General features: G+C 50.9%; 1 protein-coding gene across 1 annotated transcript in view; it reads left to right on the top strand.

The window, feature by feature from the left end:
- The window catches only part of ABCC12 (ATP binding cassette subfamily C member 12), a 75,306-nt gene that overhangs the window by 45,801 nt on the left and 8,163 nt on the right, over positions 1 to 21,342 (top strand). Inside the window, 12 exon segments of the mRNA XM_065898360.1 lie at positions 228 to 399; positions 402 to 424; positions 3,812 to 3,873; positions 3,875 to 3,937; positions 4,026 to 4,123; positions 4,221 to 4,277; positions 7,079 to 7,189; positions 7,875 to 7,970; positions 9,892 to 10,091; positions 10,772 to 10,998; positions 13,627 to 13,764; positions 17,084 to 17,270. Of these exon segments, the coding sequence (XP_065754432.1) occupies positions 228 to 399; positions 402 to 424; positions 3,812 to 3,873; positions 3,875 to 3,937; positions 4,026 to 4,123; positions 4,221 to 4,277; positions 7,079 to 7,189; positions 7,875 to 7,970; positions 9,892 to 10,091; positions 10,772 to 10,998; positions 13,627 to 13,764; positions 17,084 to 17,270 (1,434 nt within the window).

The raw sequence follows: 21,342 nt of genomic DNA, 5'->3' as shown, positions 1-21,342 counted from the left end.
AAGGAACTTTTCCCTATTTGCCACTGCCCATCAGGCTTCCTGCAGAAGTGGACCTTTCCACTTTCCAGGGTAACTGGTGTGGCCAGGGGGTTCCTGTAAAGGGGTGATGAGCAGTCTGAAGAAGAATCTAGAGAAGCTTCAGGAAGTTCCTGGTCCCCAAGGACTGCAGAGTGGGGAATGGGGTCCAGCGATGGACAGTAAGTAAGTAGCATTGCCCTTGTCTGCAGATCGGGGAGCAGGGCCTCAACCTCTCTGGGGGACAGAGGCAGAGGATCAGCCTGGCCCGAGCCGTCTACTTGAACCATGAGATCTACCTGCTGGATGACCCGCTGTCGGCCGTGGACGCCCACATGGGGAAGCACATCTTTGAGGAGTGCATTGAGAAGGCGCTCAGGGGGAAGAGCTGGTGACCCACCAGCTGCAGGTGACTAGGACCAGCAGGACCCGTGAGGTCATGAAATGGGCACGGTACTTGATGCTCACAGAGTCTCTTCTTCTGCCTAAACCTGTTGCCCTCACCTGGACCAGGTCAGGGAAGGGGAGAGGTGCACAGGAGACACCGTGACTGTCCCCGGCCATCCTGGCTCGCACCTGGCCCTGCCTGCTCCTCTCTGTGCACGGCTTCCGTTGCCCTACCTTTGGGCTCAAGGGGCCAAGACCTTTCCTCCATCAGAGGGAGATTCTCCAGCTCTGGACCACTGACCCCTACCTGTGGGGTGAACACAGGGCAGCTTCTCCAGCTCTGGACCACTGACGGTGGGGAGATGGGAAGTCGGGTAGGAACATTTAGACCAACCTTTCCTCCCGCAAGGGCTGGGCAGGCCTGAGGTAGCAGGAGATGACAGATCCCTTGATGAGAGGTCCAGATACCCCTGGCACCACTCCCCAGGGGAAAAAGGCTGGAGACCAGGACTTCAGAACTAAGGCAAGAAGCTTCTCCCTGCCCAGAGCCACGCTCTCAGGCTTAGGAACATGAATATTGCCCAGGAAGGGGACTGACTGAATCCCCTGAATGAGCTTGGGAATTTGGCAGGGTGGGGACAATTCTTACAATGTCAGCCCCATGTAAAGGGTTCTGGATGCCTGGTGGGAATCCAGGACCCCTCTCTACCCTGAGATAAGCCAGGTTACCCCTGTCCTACAGTGACTCCCCAGAGATGTGCTCTGTGTGTGGGTGTACGTGTGCATGCACATGCGTGTGCATCCCCTGCAGGAGGAGAGAGCCCACAGGACTGGCCTGTAATGAGAGGTCAATTGGAACAGAGGCAGCAGAAGTCCTGTCTTCTGACTCTCCTGCCACCTGTGGAGAAACGTTAAACTAGGGGTAAGAGGCAGAACTCTCAGCCTTTGCAAAGGTAAGTCAAGCTGGGATGGGAGCTGGCAGCAAATGAAGTTGCCATGGCTACAGTATGCTGTAGCCAGCATCTTTAGCCTCCTCTGTCAGTGGCCAGAAGGGCTGGCCAAAGAGGAAAAAGTTTCTTCAAGACCCAGGAAAACCAGGCCTTCCTATACCTGTGGCTTTGCCCCCAGCCTCTGCCTCTGTTTGCTGAGGGCTAGAGACCTCAGAATAAGCTCCAAGCATCTGAATTTTGCATGTGGGGATTGCTCAGGTTTCCTCTGAGTGGCATCTGTCACCTCCAGGAAGCATCCAGCTGGGCTGGTGCAGACAAGACCTCCTCGTTCCTCTGCTGGGCAAGGGACCAGGGTGAGGAGAAGGTTGGATTTCTTCTGGGCCCCCATGAGGTGACTGGGAACGGGCTCTCGCCCATCTAGGGTGCTAAATATGGTGACCACAGCTCTGCAGTGCAAGGGTCCCGTCCCTGGAGACCATGTGTAGCAGGGAGGGCTGTCCTCCTGGAGTCCTGGGGGTGCACAGGGAGACTCCCGGCACCTGATGGATGTGGGTCAGAGCTGTCTTTGCAGGAGTCCTCACGGGGGGAGAATGTGACCTTGGCCCTGGCCCAATCTCTGAACCTCACTCACCAGCGGTATGAACTCAGGCAAGAACCCAGGAGGCCTCAGAGACTCTATTTTTCACCAAGGTCATTTCATCTTACTTTTTGTGTGTTGAAAAATACAGGTAGCCACCAGATGGCACTGGAGTCTCAGTCTGCCCATCAGTTGTTGGGGAGGAGGCACTCAGAGCCCGGACCTGGAGCCTGTGGGCTTTTCCAGAACATTTCTCGGGCTGCTTTTACTCTGGGGCCCGCGGGCAATCTGTATGCTTCCGGGTGCTCAGGCTGGACGATTGCCCTTCTATTACTTGAGGAAACAAATGAAATGAGGCCGCTGGCCTGCCACTGAAATCCAACCCAGGGCCAGATTTCGTGAGCTTGCAGAACAAAGCTGCTCAGATCACACCTAATCTCACTGGAGAGAACTGGGAACTTGCTGGCCAGAGGGGCTGCACCAGGAACTTCGGGGGCTGGAATGTGTGCCCCTACATCTGTGCCTCAGTTTCCACATCTGAGAAATGGGCTGATAATAATGCGACCTGCTTTCTTCACTGGGTTGTGGGAGACTGAGAGATAGGAGACGAGATCGGTCTTTGAAAGTTAGAAGATGCTGTGCAAAGGTGAGAGGTGATTTTCAGGAAAATGGCTCTGTCAGAAAGTGTCTCAACCGGACATTAAAAGCCAGACTGTCCCTCCTTGGGCTGTCTGGGAAAGTGGACAGGGCAGATAGTACAAAGGAAGCAGGAAGGCTGGAGCTGTCCAAAGCCAAGCGAAACTGCTGTCATTTGGCCTTTTGGGCACCACCCTCTTCCCCCCAAACCCAATCAGATGCACAAAGACCAAATGCAGCTACTTCTTTCAGGGTTTCAATCAAGAGCATCAAAGGTAGATTTGACCTCTGGTGAACCCCAAAGCACAGGGGAAAGGCCTGTATTTCAAGGCCCTGTTTTGGCTGAACGATCTTAGATCTCACAGCATCTTGTCCACCTCTAAGAGGGTCTTCCTGCCCCTAGATGGGCTGACCCTATGGGGAGAGCTTGGTCTCATTCCAAAATGAAAGGAAACTCCTCTTAGCAGCTCTTTGATTTCAGGCATGATATGGAAATGAAGGGAACTCAAATTAGAAAAACAGAAGTGCTTTGGGCAAAATGTAGGATGCTATCATGAAATGCGGCTATATTTTTATTGTACAGATAAAGCTGGTGTAAACTCCTCAGGTCAGGTAGTGTGGCCTGGAGGCCGGAGACTGCACGGTAGGCTACATCACCTGTAGCCTAGATGAGGATGATGAGGTGGGCTTGTAATGTTACAGCAGAGGGAAGCCATCTCTGAGGTCATATTTCCCCTCTCCACCAAACCTTGGCTGCAGTGACTTTGTCAATTTCATACTCCCAGGTCTCCATGACGAGATTTCTTAGCACAGCAGCTCAGGTAGGAAGCAATGGCAAAGGAAGGCTCAATATGCTTCACAGTGGCAACCAAAGGTCTCTTTTATACTCACGAGACCCGTGGGCACTAAATCAGTGCTTCTCAACTGGGGGCCATTCTGCCTCCTAGCCGGCACTGGGCAATGTCTGGAAACACTTTTGCTTGTCACACCTGGGGGAGGAGGTGCTCCTGACATCTAGTGGGTAGAAGCCAGGGAGGCTGCTAAATATCCTACAATGCACAGGTCAGTCCCCACCCCACCCCACCCCCCAACAAAGAATTATATGGCCCTCAATGTCAGTGGTGCCAAGGTTGAGAACCCCTGGACCAGATGAGCCTGGGACACTGCTGAATGGGAGTCTGGCACGGCTCTCTTCTCTCTCTTCCAAGGCAGAAGCTCGTTGTAGATTGCTTTAATATCTCTGCAGTTCCTGGAGTGTTGTGACCAAGTCATCTTGTTGGAAGATGGAGAGATCTGTGAAAAGGGAACAGTTAATGGAGGAGAGAGGACTCTATGCAAAACTGATTCACAACCTCTGAGGGTTGCAATTCAAGTTAAAACTCTTCGGCCTTGGGTGCAAAAGATTGGGTACCTTCCCTCATGATTTCTGGCCTGGAGAAGTTCTTTCATTTCATTTTCAGAGCAATTTCATTTTGTCTCCAGGATCCTGAGCACATTTATGATGCAGCAGTGGTGGAAGGCCTTAAGGAGAGCCCTGCTGAGAGAGATGAAGAAACTGGTGCAATCAGAGTTCCAATCACGCCTCTCTTATCACCCATGGCTCACGAGTGGACACAGATCTCTCCTTATTTCTCACCCTAGTTTTGGCTCCAGAGATGAGAAACATGATGGAAAAGAACCTGAAACAGAATCAGAGTTTGTAGACATAAAAGGTATTTACCTTTCATTCCCTCAGTTACATACTCTTAACTATGTGTTGGGCACCTACCATTGGGGACAGAGAAGCGTAGGCACACTGTATGTCCTTTGGGGCAGCTAGAATTATGTGGTTCACTATAGTGTGAGCCTCGGGGCTCAACTGCCGGAGTCCAAATTCTGGCTCAACCACTTACTAGTTTTATGACTTTGAAGCAAGGTACTTGGCCACTCTGAACCTTAGCTCCTTAATCCATAAAATGGGGGAAATAAGAGTACCAACTTCATAGGTTCTTGCAAAGATTACATTAGAAACTGTACATAGAATGAATAACACAGTGCCGACATGTAGCAACCCTCGGTAGTTGTTGTTATAATGACGATGATGCTGATGAGTAGTTGGAAAGATCAAAGCAATGCACAGAGATTAATTACACGCAAAAGTGCACACAGGAGATGTTTCCCAGTCTTTATGGGGAGCATTGAGAAAGCATTGTGCAACCGTGAAGAGACTGAGGTGGGATAAGTTTATTCATTCTTTCCACAAAGGGACTCAACATTCTACTATGTGCCAGGCACTAAGCTAGGCTGGGAAGAGAAAGAAAATATGCCCCTGTCCTCGGAATCTTTTGGTCTGGTGGGAGCCACCTGCAAGAGGATAATCATGGGAAACTGTGATAAGAGTAATGGGGAGCGGGGGTGGGAGTGAGAAGTCAGGGAAGGCTTCACAGAGGAGGTGAACTTTGGACTGGTCCTTTAAGCATATGTAGGAGCTTGCCAGGGACACTCTGGTGACAAGGAGGGGAAAGGGGAGGACTTGGGCTCGAGGGCATCAGGCAATTCCAGGAAGGCAGAGAGGAGAGATGTGGGAGATAAACTTGGTGAGCTGTCTCTCCTCCTTAGACTCTGTTGCCTTCCATCCCTTTATCCAGTCAACATTTGTTGAGCACCTACTCTGTGCCCTGCCCCTCACTGGGCACTGAGAGGGCAGAGATCAAAATACCCCTAGCTCAAAGTGCCCACAGCAAGATCCCTCAAAAATGTGTAGCTGAAGAAAACCCTTAGCATATTTGATCAAATTTAAGATGCCATCCATTTTGAGAGCACCATCATTTTATGTAGCACTAAGAAAAGTCTCTGCCAATTAGATGATATGGCATACTACCGAATGGGACACATCCTGATTTCAGAGATGCTAAAATGCAGGGAAAAAATGTGAGTCTTCTTATCGATGAAAGTTGGCACCATTAATGGTGCTTGTGACAAATGCGTGCCCATTTGGAAAGACAATATATTTTTATCACTCTGGAGGCGGCCAAGGCTGAAGTCGGGGGGGCCTGTAGTCTCTTCCACGCTTTCCCAGGGAAGCTCCAGGCTGCTCAGGATTTGGGGTCCTGTGGGGAGAGTAAATCCTGCCCCTATTCTCCTCCTCATGCCCCTTCTCTGGAGAGGAAAGGGAAAGTGTGAAATTAAATGCCCTGAGAGCTATAGGAAGGGAAGGGTTGAAGGTGACAGCCCACTGGGCTGGCATGAGGGCATTTTCCAGGGGCAGCGAAGGTGAGCAGAGCATCAGCAGCCTGGCTGACTGGGCGGGGGCTGCAAGGGGATCTGACAGTTCCTCTTACGCTCTAGGGTGCCATTCGTTAGGCTCTGCCGACCCATCGAGGTGACCCCCTCACGCTGCAGCCCCAGAGGGAGACACAATGAGTGAAAGTCAGGCTGAACATTTCAAAGAAGCGCGAGGGTTCCCAGGCAGAGAGGATAATGGCAGCTCTATTCATGGCGGCGCCTTTGAGATGGGACAGTTCTCCTTGCCAGGGCAGGATGCAGACAGCCCTGCGAAGGGGGGCCCCCTTGTCTGGCTCTATTTATCTCTGTTTACAAGAGCCAGGTATAACTACAGCGTGCTGCTTCGGAGCGGACATTTTCATGCTCCTCTGTGTAGGAGAGGGAAGAGACGTGCATTCAACCCTGGCTTCTGGGAGCTCTTAGGCAGCCTCCCTGCACCTCTGAAAGCTGTTTCAATGAGAGCTTGACGGTCATTTGCCCTCACCCTTTGGAAAATGGAGAGGACTTGGGACAGCCACGTGGAGGGAATCAGCAACCCACCTGGGAGGATGCCCCAGGTTTCTTCTCATGGTGTGAGCTCCATGGTAGCTGCCTTCTTGTTGGCCCTGTAGTAGATGGTGCGGGTGCCCTTAGCACTTCTGCGCACACAACCCAACACCCAGCTGCCATACCTGCATCCCTTTGCCTGGGGCTCTCTCATAGCTGCCAGCTGCAGGTCAAGGTAGAAGTGCTGGGAAATTAGCCCCTGGGGAGAGCCCTCACCCAACAGCCAACGGGAGTTTGTGTAGAAACATCCCAGATCCCGCTGATCATGAGAAAGACCTCTGAGTTGTAGTTCTGTCCCAGCCTGAGATTTCTCTGTGCTGGGTTAAGCTCCCATCGCCCATGGGTGCTGCTGCCTTGATGAGACACCTTTTATTGTTGCCTTCCTTTCCCTGTACCCTTTAGCTCTGGAGTAAACTGCATGCGTTCACATCCTCTTCTTAGGATCTGCTTCTGCAGAACTAGATCAAGACAACCCCTGTCTCCCCAGGGCTGAGCACATAGTAGGTGCTTAATAAATATATTTCTCAAAACACTGAAAATCACCTGCCTCACAGGGCTGTAATGAGGACCAAATAAAACAAAATGAGCAAAAAGTATGTTGGAAATTTCAAAGCATAGGGTTAGTGGAAGAAAGGATGGCAGTTGGCCCTAGCGGTGGCCGGGAGTGGGCGGGAGGGGGCCTGCCCCGCGGGGAGCGCCGCAGGACTTGTGTTTGTCCCCACGGTTCCTCTGCACCAGCTCATCCAGACTGAGTCCCCCCGGGGAGGAACCGTGACCTGGAAAACTTATCACACGTACATTAAGGCTTCTGGAGGTTCGGTAGAAAACAACGGGTTTCTTGATTTAATTTGCATTAAAAAATTCTTTCTTAAACTGTTGGGTTCATGTTTTATGGTTTCTTTAACAATTACTCTCTTTATGCTAGGGTCATTTATCAGTGCTTTTATTCTTTCCTCCTAAAAATCTAAAGTCTGATAAAACAGCCTTTTAAATGGAATCATCCTTTATCTCCATTAAAGCTGCCAGACTCCCTTTATTGAATCTGAGTGAGCAGCAGCGTGACCCAGCTATGGTTCTTGTGTAACCTCGCTCTCTGATCGCTGAGGACAGCAGCCACCCACTCGTTGCCTGTCTTCAGTGCGAGAGTCATCTCCACGAGCAAAACATACCTGAGAGTTTCATTCCTTGTCTCCCCTCAGGGATTTTGTTTGTTTTAAAATACTGAGTCATATCTATTAAAGTGAATAGTGGGGTTTGTTTGTTTTTTTAATATGTTGACAATTTGGACCCGTGTTCCAACCAGGTGGAACAGATGTTCCCATTGGGGGGTTCAGGGACCTAACACTCAGACTTGTCACATCAGCCTAGAAAGTGGTTCCCGGGGTAGAGGCCATTTTCCTACAGGCTTTGATTTTCCCACCAGGGTTGGACCCAAGGAAGAGGAGGCCCCGACAGCCCCCTGGCGTCTGTAACCCCTGGCCCTCTATCCTCCCCCGCAGGGTACTTCCTCTCTCCGTGGTCTCTCTTCCTCGTGATGATCCGCAGCTCCGTCTTCAGCAACGTGTGGCTGGGTGTCTGGTTAAACAAAGGCTCACAGCTGAGTTCCCTTTTGGCTTTGGGAAATGCTGAGTCAGTTCCTAATGGAGAGTCTGAACACCATACAATGAGCCTTCCACAGCCCTCTCCACGAGGCTGAGGGCAGCTGCTTACACTACACAACTCAACTCCTGAAATCCCTCTTGATTTTTCAAGACAAGCGGGGCATCCAAATTTGTATGTGCCACCTTCAAATGTTAAAGGATTGGCTAAAAAGCTTGTGCCAGGCAAGTGCAGCATGGCTGGAGTCGTGCACATGCAGGATAGGGTCAGTTCTGCAACCTCTGTCGTAAGGCACCTCTGAGGAGTGTCTGGGAAGGGCTGGGGAAGCCTAACACAGATTTCTGTCTTCTTGCCTCTGAAGAGGAACTGGCATCTTGTCATGGACACTGTCTGGTGTCAGAGAGTTCTACCTGGCTCTGCTCCCCTACAGGAATAAGACATGCAAAAGTCAGACTGGGTCCCTGGATGTGCTGTAGGGCCATTGGGGGGCCTCTCTCTGCCTCCCCAGCTCTCATCTAGGCCAAGCCCCTCCTGGGAAGGACAGATAAATCTGCTCTCCCTCAAACTTGCTGGAAACTCTCCCAGATTTTGGCCTATGGTTTCAAAGCTTTCCTGGAGCCCCGGGAAATGCTGTGGGGTTGCCTGCCCATCCTCCAAGATTACATTTGGGTACAGTTCTGTTTCTATGACAACCAAAGGGAGGAGGTCCTGGGAAGACATGGGCAGGGGAGAGGATGCGATTGCCCTACTGGAATTTGGCATAGCTCCCTGAGACCAGTCCCAAGGGGAGAAGCCAAGGGGTGGCCTTCTCTGTGCAAAAAGAGAGCCATCTCTGGAATGTCCCCCAGATACCTGCTTGCTCATGAAGAGCCCTTTCCTTGGAGAACCCAAGGGGTGAGTCAGAGCAGAGCCTCTCCCTACACGTGGTGCTTCCCCAGTAGGCCAGTGCCATTCTAATTGGGCAGCAGCAATGATGGCTGACCCACGCATTGGCGCCACCACCAGACACTGTGGGCATAGCCCACAGCGCAGCGAAACCTCCTCTTCAAGATGGTCCTTTGGTCAGTTAGCTCCCCAGGGATGCTTTTGCTTTTATGGATGTTCATCCAGCCTCTGGTTTCCATTTCCGCTATTGCTGTAATAAGCAAAATGGCATTTAGAAGAAAGATGCTTGTTCGCTCCCCAAAGGCAGTCTTGACTTTTAGCACATGGCTCAGAGAAAAGCAAAACTGCCACTTTTTCAGGAGGAGGAGATGGCCTCCCTCCAGAAATGCAGGCGAAAACACGTGTTCTCCTCGTGCAGGATGGAGTGTGGTCTCCTTGAATCCTCCCAGAGTCCTTGGCTCATCAGGCTCCCTCCTCCCCACCGCCGACTTCAGGGCAGTGGACCAGTGCCCTCCTAGGCGCACCCTGAGAAAAGGAAAGGCAGAGGGCCCTGGGGGGGGCTGGCCCATCATACAGAGAAGCTCCTGAGTCTCCCCGAAGGCCTGGTGGTTTCTGCCATCAGGTCTCTGATTCCCTGGCCTGTCTGGGCTGCCTGAGTGTTGCTCGGCCAGCATATGGAACCCAGATATTGTTGCTTCTGTGATTTTCCTGGCCCAGCATCACCTCTGGTCTCCTGAGGCGCAGTTGATTTCTGAGATGATTGCCCTGTACAAATCTGGTTTGTCTGCTCTGCTTTTCTCGCTGACTGTGCTGAGCCTCGTCAGCCAGGGGCCCTTGGGGGCCCAGCGGCCCAGCAGGAGGACCCTTGCAAAGCTCAGGAGTCCCCACAGGGAACTGACTTGATTTTACCACCTGACTCATTCTTAACAAGTATGCACTCCTTTTTAGTTTCTTCTCCCTGGAAAGATTCTCTGAAAAATTCCCATTCTTTTGACAGTTGATCAATTCTTGGTGCCTCTTGTTTTCCTCCCAAGATGACATGTGGGCCTCACGGCGTCATGAGCACGTGTGAGGTGGGCCCGGTGCCGGCAGACACCGGGCCGAGGGTGTACCAGTGGGCGTATGCAGGGAGCATGGTGTCCGTGCTGGTGTTTGGTATCACCCAAGGCTTCACTTTCACCAAGACCACGCTGATGGCATCCTTCTCACTGCACGACCGAGTGTTTGACAAGGTACAGGCTCCCCATCTTCTGCCCCAGGGGCTGCATGTGCATCGGTACATCAGTCAGTGGGGTTTATTGATCACCTGCGATGTGCCAGACACTGTGCTCAGCTCTGGGGTGGACACTGCTCACGGAGCTTACAGTCGAGTCTGGGAAGAGTCTCCCAGTATCTAATTATCAACTACAAAGGCAAACTTCAGGGAGCTGTGGGTGTGTCATGGGCCCAGGCAGGGCTGGGGGTGAAGGTGTGAGTGGTCAGGAAGGTCTCCCTGGGACACTGCCCTGGAGCAGACGTGTGCAGGCCCAGAGGGCATCTCCTGCTCCAAGGAGCTCTGAGGACATCAGGCCCCCTCTTCATTCCGCTGTTGCCATGGAGGGCCCTGGCCGGAGCACACAGGTGTGTCCCCCATCCCACCCTGCCACACACACACTTGGCCTTTTATTGCCCTGGGCAAAAAATCCCTCCCTCCTCCAAGGAGGCTGAACCCCTCCAGGGTCACTCTCATCCACGGTGGTGGCGAGAAAGGGCCGCATTCTTGCTTTCCCAGGACGGCCTGGCACATCGTGTCGGCCCCCAGAAAAAACCTCAGGCCTGGCTCGCGATCCCAGCCCCAGGGAGCGCCGGACGGGGCAGGGGTGGGGGTCACCAAACAGGCACCTAGCCCCTGACCCTCCATCATCGCCCACAGATCCTGGAGAGCCCGATGAGTCTCTTTGACAGGACTCCCTCCGGCCGGCTAATGAACCGTTTCTCCGAGGACACCAACGAGCTGGATGTGAGGCTGCCGTTTCATGCCGAGAACTTCCTGCAGCAGTTTTTTATGGTGCTGTTTATCCTCGTGATACTGGCTGCTGTGTTTCCTGCTGTCCTTTTAGTCCTGGCCGGCCTGGCTGTAGGCTTCTTCATTCTTTTACGGTAGGTCAGTGCACGATTTAAAAAGGAGCACACGAAACCTATGCATATTTGGTTAACCCTGTGCAGTGACCCGGTAGTATCCAGTGGTACTGAGTCCTTGCTGTCTTCTCTGAATGGTGGAGCACGTTGATTTTTGGTGATGTGCTAAGTGCTCGGCATACATCTGGCATTTGAGCCTCAGAGCAACGCTGAGGGGTGGATATGGCTGGGAGATTAAGTCACTGGTCCCAGGCCAGGAAATGAGCGACCGTGGTTGCTGTCTACCTGCTGTTATGTTCTTAACCACTGGGCTTTGCCATTCCTGCTGCTGGAGGATAGAGGAGGCCAGTCTCTCCGAGCTTTGAGAAATAGCCCCACCTGGCCACTGATGTGGTGAGAGAAAGGCCTTGGCTGGTTGGCACTGAGGGGTCCCCGTGCCCACCTTCACACCCACCCTGGGGGAGAGCAGGAGGGCAGCATCGGTCCCAGCTTTCCAGGAAACCCAGCTCCTCAGGCCCTCCCTCGCCCTGGGCGAGCTGGAGTTCTCATCGGGTAGCCTGCTGGGTATTGCGTGAGGGCTAAGGATTGGAAATCAGTTGAAATTTGCAACAGGGTCCCGGCTCTGCTGCCAAACTAGCTGGAGGACCTTGGAGAAGTCGGAGGAACGCTGCAGGCCTCAGTCTCCTTCTCTCTAAAATGGTAATCATCGAAACATGCGCCTCGCCTGTTCTGCAAGGGTTCTCAGAGGATCAATAAGTGTCTTGTAAATTAGAAATGGGACACAATATTATGCAAACTTTGAGTTTCTATAAAACTCAACGAAATGTTTATCACGTTCCTAAATGTGCCCAGCCCTGGTCTGGACACGGAGGGTCTTGAAGAGGGTGCCCAGATTGCAAGGATCCAGCCCACAAATCGTAGACCCACGTCCACCTGTAAGCAGGAACATCACACTCAGAGCTGAGTTTTAGAAATATTGCTGTGGCCATTGCACAGTGTGGAGGGTGGATGAAGCTACAGAAAGACTGAGACAAGCCTATAGGATTGGAGACTCTTGCAGTATAGAATCTGAGTGAGAACTGAGACGTAGGCAGCAGCAGTCAGGCCAGAAAAGAGGTGGATTCGGGAGCCATTTCGCAGATAGTCCGTTGGGGTTGGGGGATGGGAGAGGCCAAGGATGAGTCCAAGACGGGGAGTGCTGTGAAGACAGATATGAGTGATACAAGAGGAGACGCAGTTGGGGGTGATCAAGATTCCCGGTTTGATTTTGGATGCTTCAAGGTTGTGGATCAAGTCCACAGATGATGCCACAGACAGTGCAGAATGTGCGTGTAGGGATGCATGGTCAGAGAGCCTGACTCCACATCCTTGGCTGAAGCTGGCGTCGCCATGGGAACTAGCACATGTGCCCTGGGAGTTGGGGGAGCTGGGCTCTCGCTTCAGTCTCCCACTGCCTCCTTTGTGACTCTGAGAAAGGACACACGGGCCTCAGTGTCCAGATCAAGAGTTTATTGCAGCGACCAAATACAAATAATTTCTGCAAGTCCTTTACAAACCATAACAGGTCCTGGGTGCCACTTCTTAAAATGGATTCCTTGGGCTGGTGTTTGTTTTTGTAATCTGTGTGTTTGTCTGACCATTGTTCCTGTCTGTTCTCCCCTCTGTGCTGTTGACTTACTTAGTAAAAGGTTTTTCTCTGCCCTGCACCCCTACTTCTTGCTACAAGACAGGCCAGATCAGGCTGATCCAGACTGAGTTACCCAATGTTTCCAACTAACTCACTTGAGCTCTGAATGAGGTTTCCCTTCCTCTCTCCTGGGTGAGTGTCAGCTGAGTCTGGAGTCCAGATCAGATTCGCTGTCACGGGCCAGCTGCCAACGTGCGTGCCGAGGGCAGTGGTCTCGCACTCACCGGGGCCCTGGGGGAGTTACATCCCATGGAGCATTTGGTTTTAAAATCAGCTCCTGAGGTGACAACGTTCAAATGTTGTTCAAAATTACCTTTGAAAATGTCTTTAGAAGATCGCATATTGGCAGTTGACACACCAGATCCAGATTTTCCTTCACAATTGGAACAGATCCCTTTTTCTTTGGTCGGGTACCCAGAAGTAGCTGGCTTGTATTTAGGGGCTGCACTGTGTGAAAAACACTAGTCTTCAAAGAAGAGAGTCACAGCTCGTGCCGCGAGACACTCACGCTGCAAGAAGCCTTCAGAACTGAGACCACAGGAAGGAGTGGCTCAAATTTCTGAGACCCCACCCTCACACACAGGGATGGGCCCCCCAAGAGGAGAATGGCGGGCTAGCCCCTCCTCCCTGGTTAGATAGCATCGTCCGTCTTAAATTTGTCTTGAGTGCCCAGCTGGATTTGAGCTGAGGGGAGTACTGGGAGACCCCATTTGGGGCCCTCCGGGCCACTCTTGGTTTTCCCAAAGCATTTTTTTTTTTTTTTGCGGTACGCGGGCCTCTCACTGTTGTGGCCTCTCCCGTCGCGGAGCACAGGCTCCGGACGCGCAGGCTCAGTGGCCATGGCTCACGGGCCCAGCCGCTCCGCGGCATGTGGGATCTTCCCGGACCGGGGCACGAGCCCACGTCCCCTGCATCGGCAGGCAGACTCTCAACCACTAAGCCACCAGGGAAGCCCCCCGCAGCATTTTTCACAGAGGACTCCAGGAGCTCAAGAAGGTCGAGAGTGTCAGCCGGTCCCCCCGGTTCTCCCACGTAGCCTCGTCCACGAAGGGTCTGGGAACCATCCACGCCTACAACAAGAGGGAGGACTGCGTCAGCAAGTAAGTCCTGGGCAGGGCCTGCCCCAGGGCTTCCGCTCCCTGTCAGCCCCAGCGGGAGGCCCAGAAACGCTGGCTGCTCTGGCTCTGAGGAGGGAAGTCTGGGTGGCGCGGCCTGACTGTGGACGGAGAGCTGGTAGAACGGAGGAGGTGCCCCTCACACACTAGGCCTTTCTCCCCAGTGTCCGAGGTCCCCAAAGACTCGACCTCATCCAATGACAACCTCAGTACAGGGTTTTACGTGTTTTATTTTTTTCTCCCTAAAAGTAAAATGTGTTCAGTTCAGGAAAATAGGAGAAAACAGAAAGAAAAAAAAAAAAATCACCCATGGGCCCCCAACCCAAATCCTATTAATATTTTTGTGTATTTCCTTCCAGTCTTTTCTTTTTTTCTATTTCTGAAGTATTTACAATCATTTTTGTCTTGTTTTATTTTTAAATAGCATTTTTCATGTTATTACATATTCCTTGTAAAAGTCATTTTTAAAGACCACATTACATCTCACTTCGTAGATGGACCAGTTTTCTTCTTTTTAAAATGTCGGGACTAGATTAATAAATTTCTCTGGAGTCCTCCAGCTCCAAACTTCTAAAACACCGTATAATTACATATAATTAGTGTGTATCAATCACAGTAGGCTCACTGTGGTAACAAACAACTACAAATTTTAGGGGCTTAACACAATACATATTTATTCTTCCTCAAGCCACACCTGAATGAGGGTCCATGGGGCAGGGGTAGGGGATTCTGCTCCACACTCAGGTACACGTTCTCTCTCCATCTGGGGCTTTTCCATCCTGAGGGCCTTGGGGACCTTTCCAGAATCCTCTGGTCTAACTGGAAGGTAAGAGGAGAGATGTGGGTAGAGGACCCCAATGAAGGCACTCATCATTTCTGCACACTCATTGGCCAGGGTTCAGTCACATGGGTGCACCTAACTGCAAAGGAGGCTGGGAAATGTAGTCCAGCTGTGGCCACAGGAGGAAAAGAAAATGGAATTTGGTGAATCTATAGCGTCTCTGCCACATACATGGTTTTTCTCCACCCTCATCCTTTCCCTCCTTAAAATCCTAACACACACTTCAAAGTTTGTGTCTCTCTCTCCCCACCACCCACGATCTCAGTGTGGACCTGGCACCCCGGCCTGTCTTTAGTTCAGTCAGCAGCTAGCCCTGTTACTGGCGTGACCTGAACATCATCTGTCAAGAGTCCTGCATCACACATCCACCCCTCCAGTGTCCTGGTCATGGGTCACTCATCAACTCACAACAAACTGAACAGATTCAATCCTTGTCTTCCTGCAGATTCTCCCCCAAGGTTTCCAAAACGATCCTATAGGAGAGCTGAGCCCTATGCCATTGATGGGCTCTCCCCTCTTTTAATCCTTTCGTTCCTTTCATGGAGTTTCCAGAGGGCTTGGGCTTCTCACTTGCACTGCTTCTGTGAACAGACAAAAATGTTACAGCACTAAAAAAAGGTTCGAGGTCAAATCCCAATTTGATCCCTGCCAGTGATTCTGTTTCTGCACAACCTAACCAACCACACACGTAAGACCGCAGGTGACTCCTAAGTCACTTAAGCTGTCAGTTGAATTTGTAGGCTTTATAGAGACATGGTAGAAAGACCAAAGTGTTTGGAAGAATATTTTAACTAAGCTCTGGGAAAAATTAGTTGGAGTGGAAACAGAGAGGAGGGTGCTACATGGCCCAGCCTGGGTAGTCAGAGGGGCTTCCAGCCAGAATCCTTTGAGGAGGTTTAGAACAGGATGGAGCAGCAATGCCTGAGGACGTCGTGACTGCACCAATGGAGGAATCTCAACTCTTTAGGGGTTTAAGCATGGAAAGTTTTTATTTTTATTCTAATAATTTCTACCAGTTGTTCTGATGAAGCCCCTTTCCCAGTAAGTCAGGGGAACCTTCAGTGGCAATTGTGATTAATGTCCCTTCTGGTCAATGGTTAGCTCAGTCCAGTTAAAACTTCAATCTTGAAGGTACTCAGGTCACAGCCCCCCACCCTCCATCTGCTCAGAGGCTTGGCGTGGGCATGCTGGGCTGCTCTATGTGTCAGGCAAGGGGGCAGGGTCACTGTTGGGAAGCACCCAGTCTTTTCTTTAAAACACTCTCTCCCTTTTCCCTGAGCCTGGTTCTCTGAGGCTGGTGCAGGGGGATGGAGGTGGGGAAGGACACATTCTCAGGTGACCACCCTGTCCAGGTCATTCTCCTTTCTGCTGCTGATTTCTTCTGGTCCAGCTCCCGGTGCAGATAAGGTGTGGCAGGGGAGAGCCCCCAACGGGACCCAGGTCCCCAGCCGCTCTGCTGGGCACTGCCGATGGGCAGGCTCTGGCGGGTCCTCCCGTGAGCTCCGCCTGGCAGCCTCACATGCCATCTTCCCTCTGCACCCCAACTCTAGGAACTGCAGGAACGGGCAGGACCCACCTTCCGTACATCTGGGGACCGAGCAGCTCCGGGGCTGGGTCTCGCCTTCATCCCTCGGCAGTGTCACGTCTCTGTCGCTCTGCCCTGTGCTCCTTCTCCTCTTTGGCTCAGGGGACACGCAGCAGGTGTACAAGATGTCAGCTTTCTTTTTTTTCCTCCACCTTTATAAACAATTGCCTTGACTCTTCTTTCCCTGAACTGGGGAGGAGAACCAATCCAGCACCCTCTTTTCCTTCCTCTGCCATCACAAACATTGAGATCTCCTCACCTCCCACCCTGTATAGATCAAAGGGATCAACGGTCATTTCCACAGGGCCTTTGGAGGGTGGCTACCTCCAAGACAGCGGTCCTTTAGAGATACACTGTGAGGTTCTCAGCCCCTTTTGTTCTCAGCTGTGGGTTCCAGTTGCCAGTTCTGGGAAAGACAGAAAGAGCCCACTCAGCACCATATGCTACTGCCATGTAGGATTTCTCAAAATATGTGCAAATCAAAGATGCCCATGGCAGCAGATTTTAAAGAGTATGAAGATATGCTCATCTTTGTAAGAGATTCCCATATAAGAATGCATTGGGGGCTTCCCTGGTGGCGCAGTGGTTGACAGTCCATCTGTTGATGCAGGGGACGCGGGTTCGTGCCCCGGTCCGGGAAGATCCCACATGCCACGGAGCAGCTGGGCCCGTGAGCCATGGCCGGTGAGCCTGCGCGTCCGGAGCCTGTGCTGTGCAACGGGAGAGGCCACAACAGTGAGAGGCCCACGTACCACAAAAAAAAGAATACATTGGCCCTTGAGTAAAAATTCCTCTCACCCTATTTCTCCAGTAGCCCTAACCTTAAGTCTATGGAAGCACAGCCTGACCTCCTGTTTTGTCTGATTTCTTAATTTTAGGTTTCAGATGCTAAATGATGAAAACTGCAGCCATCTCCTATACTTTAACTGTGCTCTCAGGTGGTTTGCTCTAAGGATGGACATCCTCATGAACATCATCACCTTCATTGTGGCCTTGTTGGTGACCCTGAGTTTCTCCTCAATCAGTGCTTCATCCAAAGGCTTGTCATTGTCTTACATCATCCAGGTAACACCTAGTGTAAGGCTGGGCCTGGCCTGGAGGCTCTGGCATAGAGTGTATCAGGGAAGATGGACATAACAGAAAACCCAACTCAACGGGTTTAAACAATAAGGAGAGCTCAGTGGTGAAGTTCACATCATTCAAAGGTCTGGTGGCTGTATGGGCTTCAGGCACAGCTGGATCACGGCCCCTGGGTTTGTCCTCCTCCTGGGATGACTTTCTTCATGGCTGTGCAATGGTGACTGGCAGCCTCTGGGGGCTATAGCAGGAAGGAAGCAGGAGAAAAACGTTTCCTGCCCCAGCCACTGAACAAAAGCCCTATGTTTTACTTTCACTGGATTAATTGAGGCATCCCCAAACTAATTTGTGGCTCGATGGGATGCGGATGACTGGCTTAGGCCAAAGGATGGAGTCATACCCCATGCTGCTCTCATGTCACACACCGCTGCCCCACAATGGGGAGAGGGAAAGGAATACTGGGGGGCAGCCATGATGTCCATGACAAATAATCACCCCACTTCTCTTTTTGGTTGCTTTGGTGTTTTTCTTTTGAAAAATAAGAATAACAGGGAAACAATAATAATAGGGAATAATAATGATAATAGGGAAACACATGTCATTTTAGGCACTGTTGTAAGTTCTTTACATAAATTAACTCATTTATCCCCACAATAACCCATGAGGTAGGGATGCCATAATCCCGGTTTTACAGGTGAGGAGACTGAGGTCCAGAAAGACTTGTCAGAATCACACACCGGCATGTGCGAGAGCCAGGATTTGAATCCACGTCATCTGGGTCTGATACCAATCTGAGTCTGCATCTGCTCCTCGTTACATACCTCACACCTCTGTCTTTGGAAGCTATTCCCATGCATTCCTTATCCTCGGTGCTCTGACATTCCAGGACAGTGAGTCTGAGTGGGGGTCTGTTTCCACTTATTCTGTTCAAGGCTGGGAACAGAATAAAGTCAAATCTCTCTTCAAGTGGAAAAATTTCTCCTTTTCCTCCTTTATTCCTTTTTCTCCTCTTGATAATTTCCTTGTCTCCTTTCCCTTTGTTTTCCTTTTCTGTCACTCATATTGGTTGAATATTGGTTGAATATTGGTTTTCTTGCATCAGTCCTCTATGTTTCCTTTCTTTCATCTCAAAGTTTCCATGTTCTTGTTTTTTTATCTTTATTCTGGGAATTTTCCTTTGCTTTGTCATTCGGCCATTCTCTTGAATTTGAAGATCATATGTTCGTATACTTAATTTCCACAAACTCTTTCTTATTCTCTGAGTTTTTAAGCAAATCATTTTAAAATGGGTGCACCATATTTTTAATCTCTCTGAGGATATTAATTAGGGCTCCTCACCTTTCTTAAACTCTCCTTTCTTATTTGACTGATACCTGTTTTTTCCAGGATCAGGTTTTTTGTTTGTTTGTTTGTTCATCTGGTTCTTGCTCTTTCATGCCATTGGTTTTGTTCATATGTCTCTTGATCCATTTGTGGTTAAGGCTGAGAAACTTGGTTGGATTTTCATGTTTTCATCTGCCTTTGTATATGCCTTGGTAGGTCTCCCCTGATGGGACGTTTTATAACTATGGATAGGTGGGTTGGACTTTTCCACAGGCTGGCTTCACTTCAGGAAAGCAGCCAGAGAGCTGGCCTTCAGACACCCAAAGGCTAGATTTAAAGAGATTTTATCTAGGATACTAATCTGGGAGCCCCATTTATCTCCAAGTCATTTATCCACTTTCTTTAGGGAAGTGTGTGTGTGTGTGTGTGTGTGTGTGTGCGTGTGCGTGTGCGTGTGCGTGCGTGTGCGTGTGCGTGTGTGTGTGTGTGTGTGTTTTGGCCCAGGGATAAATTGCCCAGCTACCTCTGGTTGGGAGGAAGATGAGGAGGGGCAGGAAATGGGCCCAACGGGAGTAGCTGTCTATAAGCCACCTCAGTCTGTCTCTTTGTGGACCCCTTCTCTTACCTGGAGCCTCTCTGACTTCTGCTGGACAGAAGGTTCTGGAAGCCCCTGCAGCACACTCTGCCTCCATCCTATCAAAAGGCTTTCATCCTCTTTCCATCTTCCAGAAATGTGTAACTCTCTCCTTCAATGATATCTCTTGATATCTCTTCCCAAGCCCCTTGCTGTTACAGTCTATTCCTTTTTGCAATCTCTGTACTATCATTTTAATAATGTTTTGGAAAGGAAGAGGAACAAATATATGCTCAGGACTCTATGTTAAGTGAGGGAAATGAGTTTTCCTTGGGTAGTCATTTTTCTTCATTGATGGATGATTTTTTTTTCTTTTTTTTTTTTTTTGCGGTACGCGGGCCTCTCACTGTTGTGGCCTCTCCCGTTGCGAAGCACGGGCTCCGGACGCGCAGGCTCAGTGGCCATGGCTCACGGGCCCAGCCACTCCACGGCATGTGGGATCCTCCCGGACCGGGGCACGAACCCGTGTCCCCTGCATCGGCAGGCGGACTCCCAACCACTGCGCCACCAGGGAAGCCCTGATGGATGATTTTATTTGTTGTTACCTAGTAAAATATTAAACAGATGATGTTGAATAGATTCCCTTACTTGGTCCAAGTGAAACGGCTTTCCTCAACTGAGGTTATGCTCTTGGGATATATCACCAGCTTTCTGTGAGATTGTTTTTAAACATTCCTGTGAGGCTGGAGAATTTGCACACCTCAAGATCTGCGGGGTGTTTCCCCTCCAGCTGGCTTTGTGCTTTATTGAGCATTAGCCCCCCTTTGGAGAATACGGAAAATCCAGCTGACAGAGCTTCCCTTGAGAACAGAGGAGACTCCCTAGGTGGATGAGAAATTGGTGTGAAGTCCCACAGAGCAGAAAGTGAGTGCAAAGTAACATCACATAACATCACAGACGAGGAGGAGCGCTTCCTGGGGCCAGCACTGTGCTGATAAGGGAATTCTAAGCCCATGGAGGGCTGCCCGGGGCCCTGAGAAGCTGATACCCTTGAACTTAACAAAATACTTATATGCCCTTCTCAAGAGCAGAGTTCATTCATTCACTCAGCAGACGTGTCCACTGAGCACCTGCCAGGAGCCGGAACCATGCCAGCTGCTGTGGGTTCAGCAGTGAACAAGCTGGACAGATCTCTGCACTCATGGAGCTTACATGCTAGTGGGATATAAAGGGATATAAAGTGGGATGGAATAAATAAGTGCGCAAGTAAATAAATAAGGAGACTTCAGAAACTGTTGAACTGTTTTGAAGATAATGAAGCAGGGTAATTGACTGTAAGTGGGGAAACAGCATTAGACCCCATATAGTCAAGGGAAGGCCTCTGCCGGGAGGTGACACCTGAATTTGATAAAGAAGGAGCCAAGGAAGTGCTTCAGTCTAAGGGGCCAGGGAAGGCTGGGGGTAGGCAGGAGACTGGTGCCTTTGGGGAACTCAGAAGCTCCTGCGGCCTGAGCAGGGTGGTGGAGAATACGATATGAGGGGTCGGCGGGGCTCCGTCAGACGTGGGCAGGGGTGTCACCTGTCTTCTAAGAAAGGCTTTCTCGCCTGCAGCACTGTGGACATTTGGGCCAGATAATCCTTTTTGACAGGGGCTGTTCTGTGTGTTGCAGGATGTCAGCAGTCTTCCTGATCTCTAACCAGGAGATGCCAGTAGAATCTCCCGCCTCCAAGGTCGTGACAACCTAAAATGTCTCTAGACATTGCCAAATGTCCCAGGAACGGGGTGCCTAATCACCCCGGCTGAAAGCCAGTGCCCTAAGAGAAATGGGAAGCCAGTGGCATGTGTAAAGCTGGGAGGCAGCAAGGGAGGCCCACTGAGGTGAGCTCTAGGAGGGTCTGGACCCACACTGCTCTCACCTCATCCACCTGCTCAGGACACACTGCCTCCTTCCTGTTAAGGCCACTTGCTGCTACCCAGAGTTTGCTTGGCAGACTCTTATCATGAATGCTTCAGCACACACCGTCTTCTTAATCACCCCAACTAAGGTAACGCCCCAGCCCAGCCCTAGCCCCTCTTTCACATCTTACCAGATAACTGACATTCTTAGGGTTCCTTGACATTGCCTGTGTCTCATCCCGCCGGCCCACTAGAATGCAAGCCCT

This window comes from Phocoena phocoena, chromosome 20 (assembly GCF_963924675.1).
Source record: "Phocoena phocoena chromosome 20, mPhoPho1.1, whole genome shotgun sequence".
In the NCBI taxonomy this organism is placed as follows: Eukaryota; Metazoa; Chordata; class Mammalia; order Artiodactyla; family Phocoenidae; genus Phocoena; species Phocoena phocoena.
The sequence above is the reverse complement of the archived record's forward strand: the minus strand, read 5'-3'. Positions and strand labels throughout refer to the sequence as shown.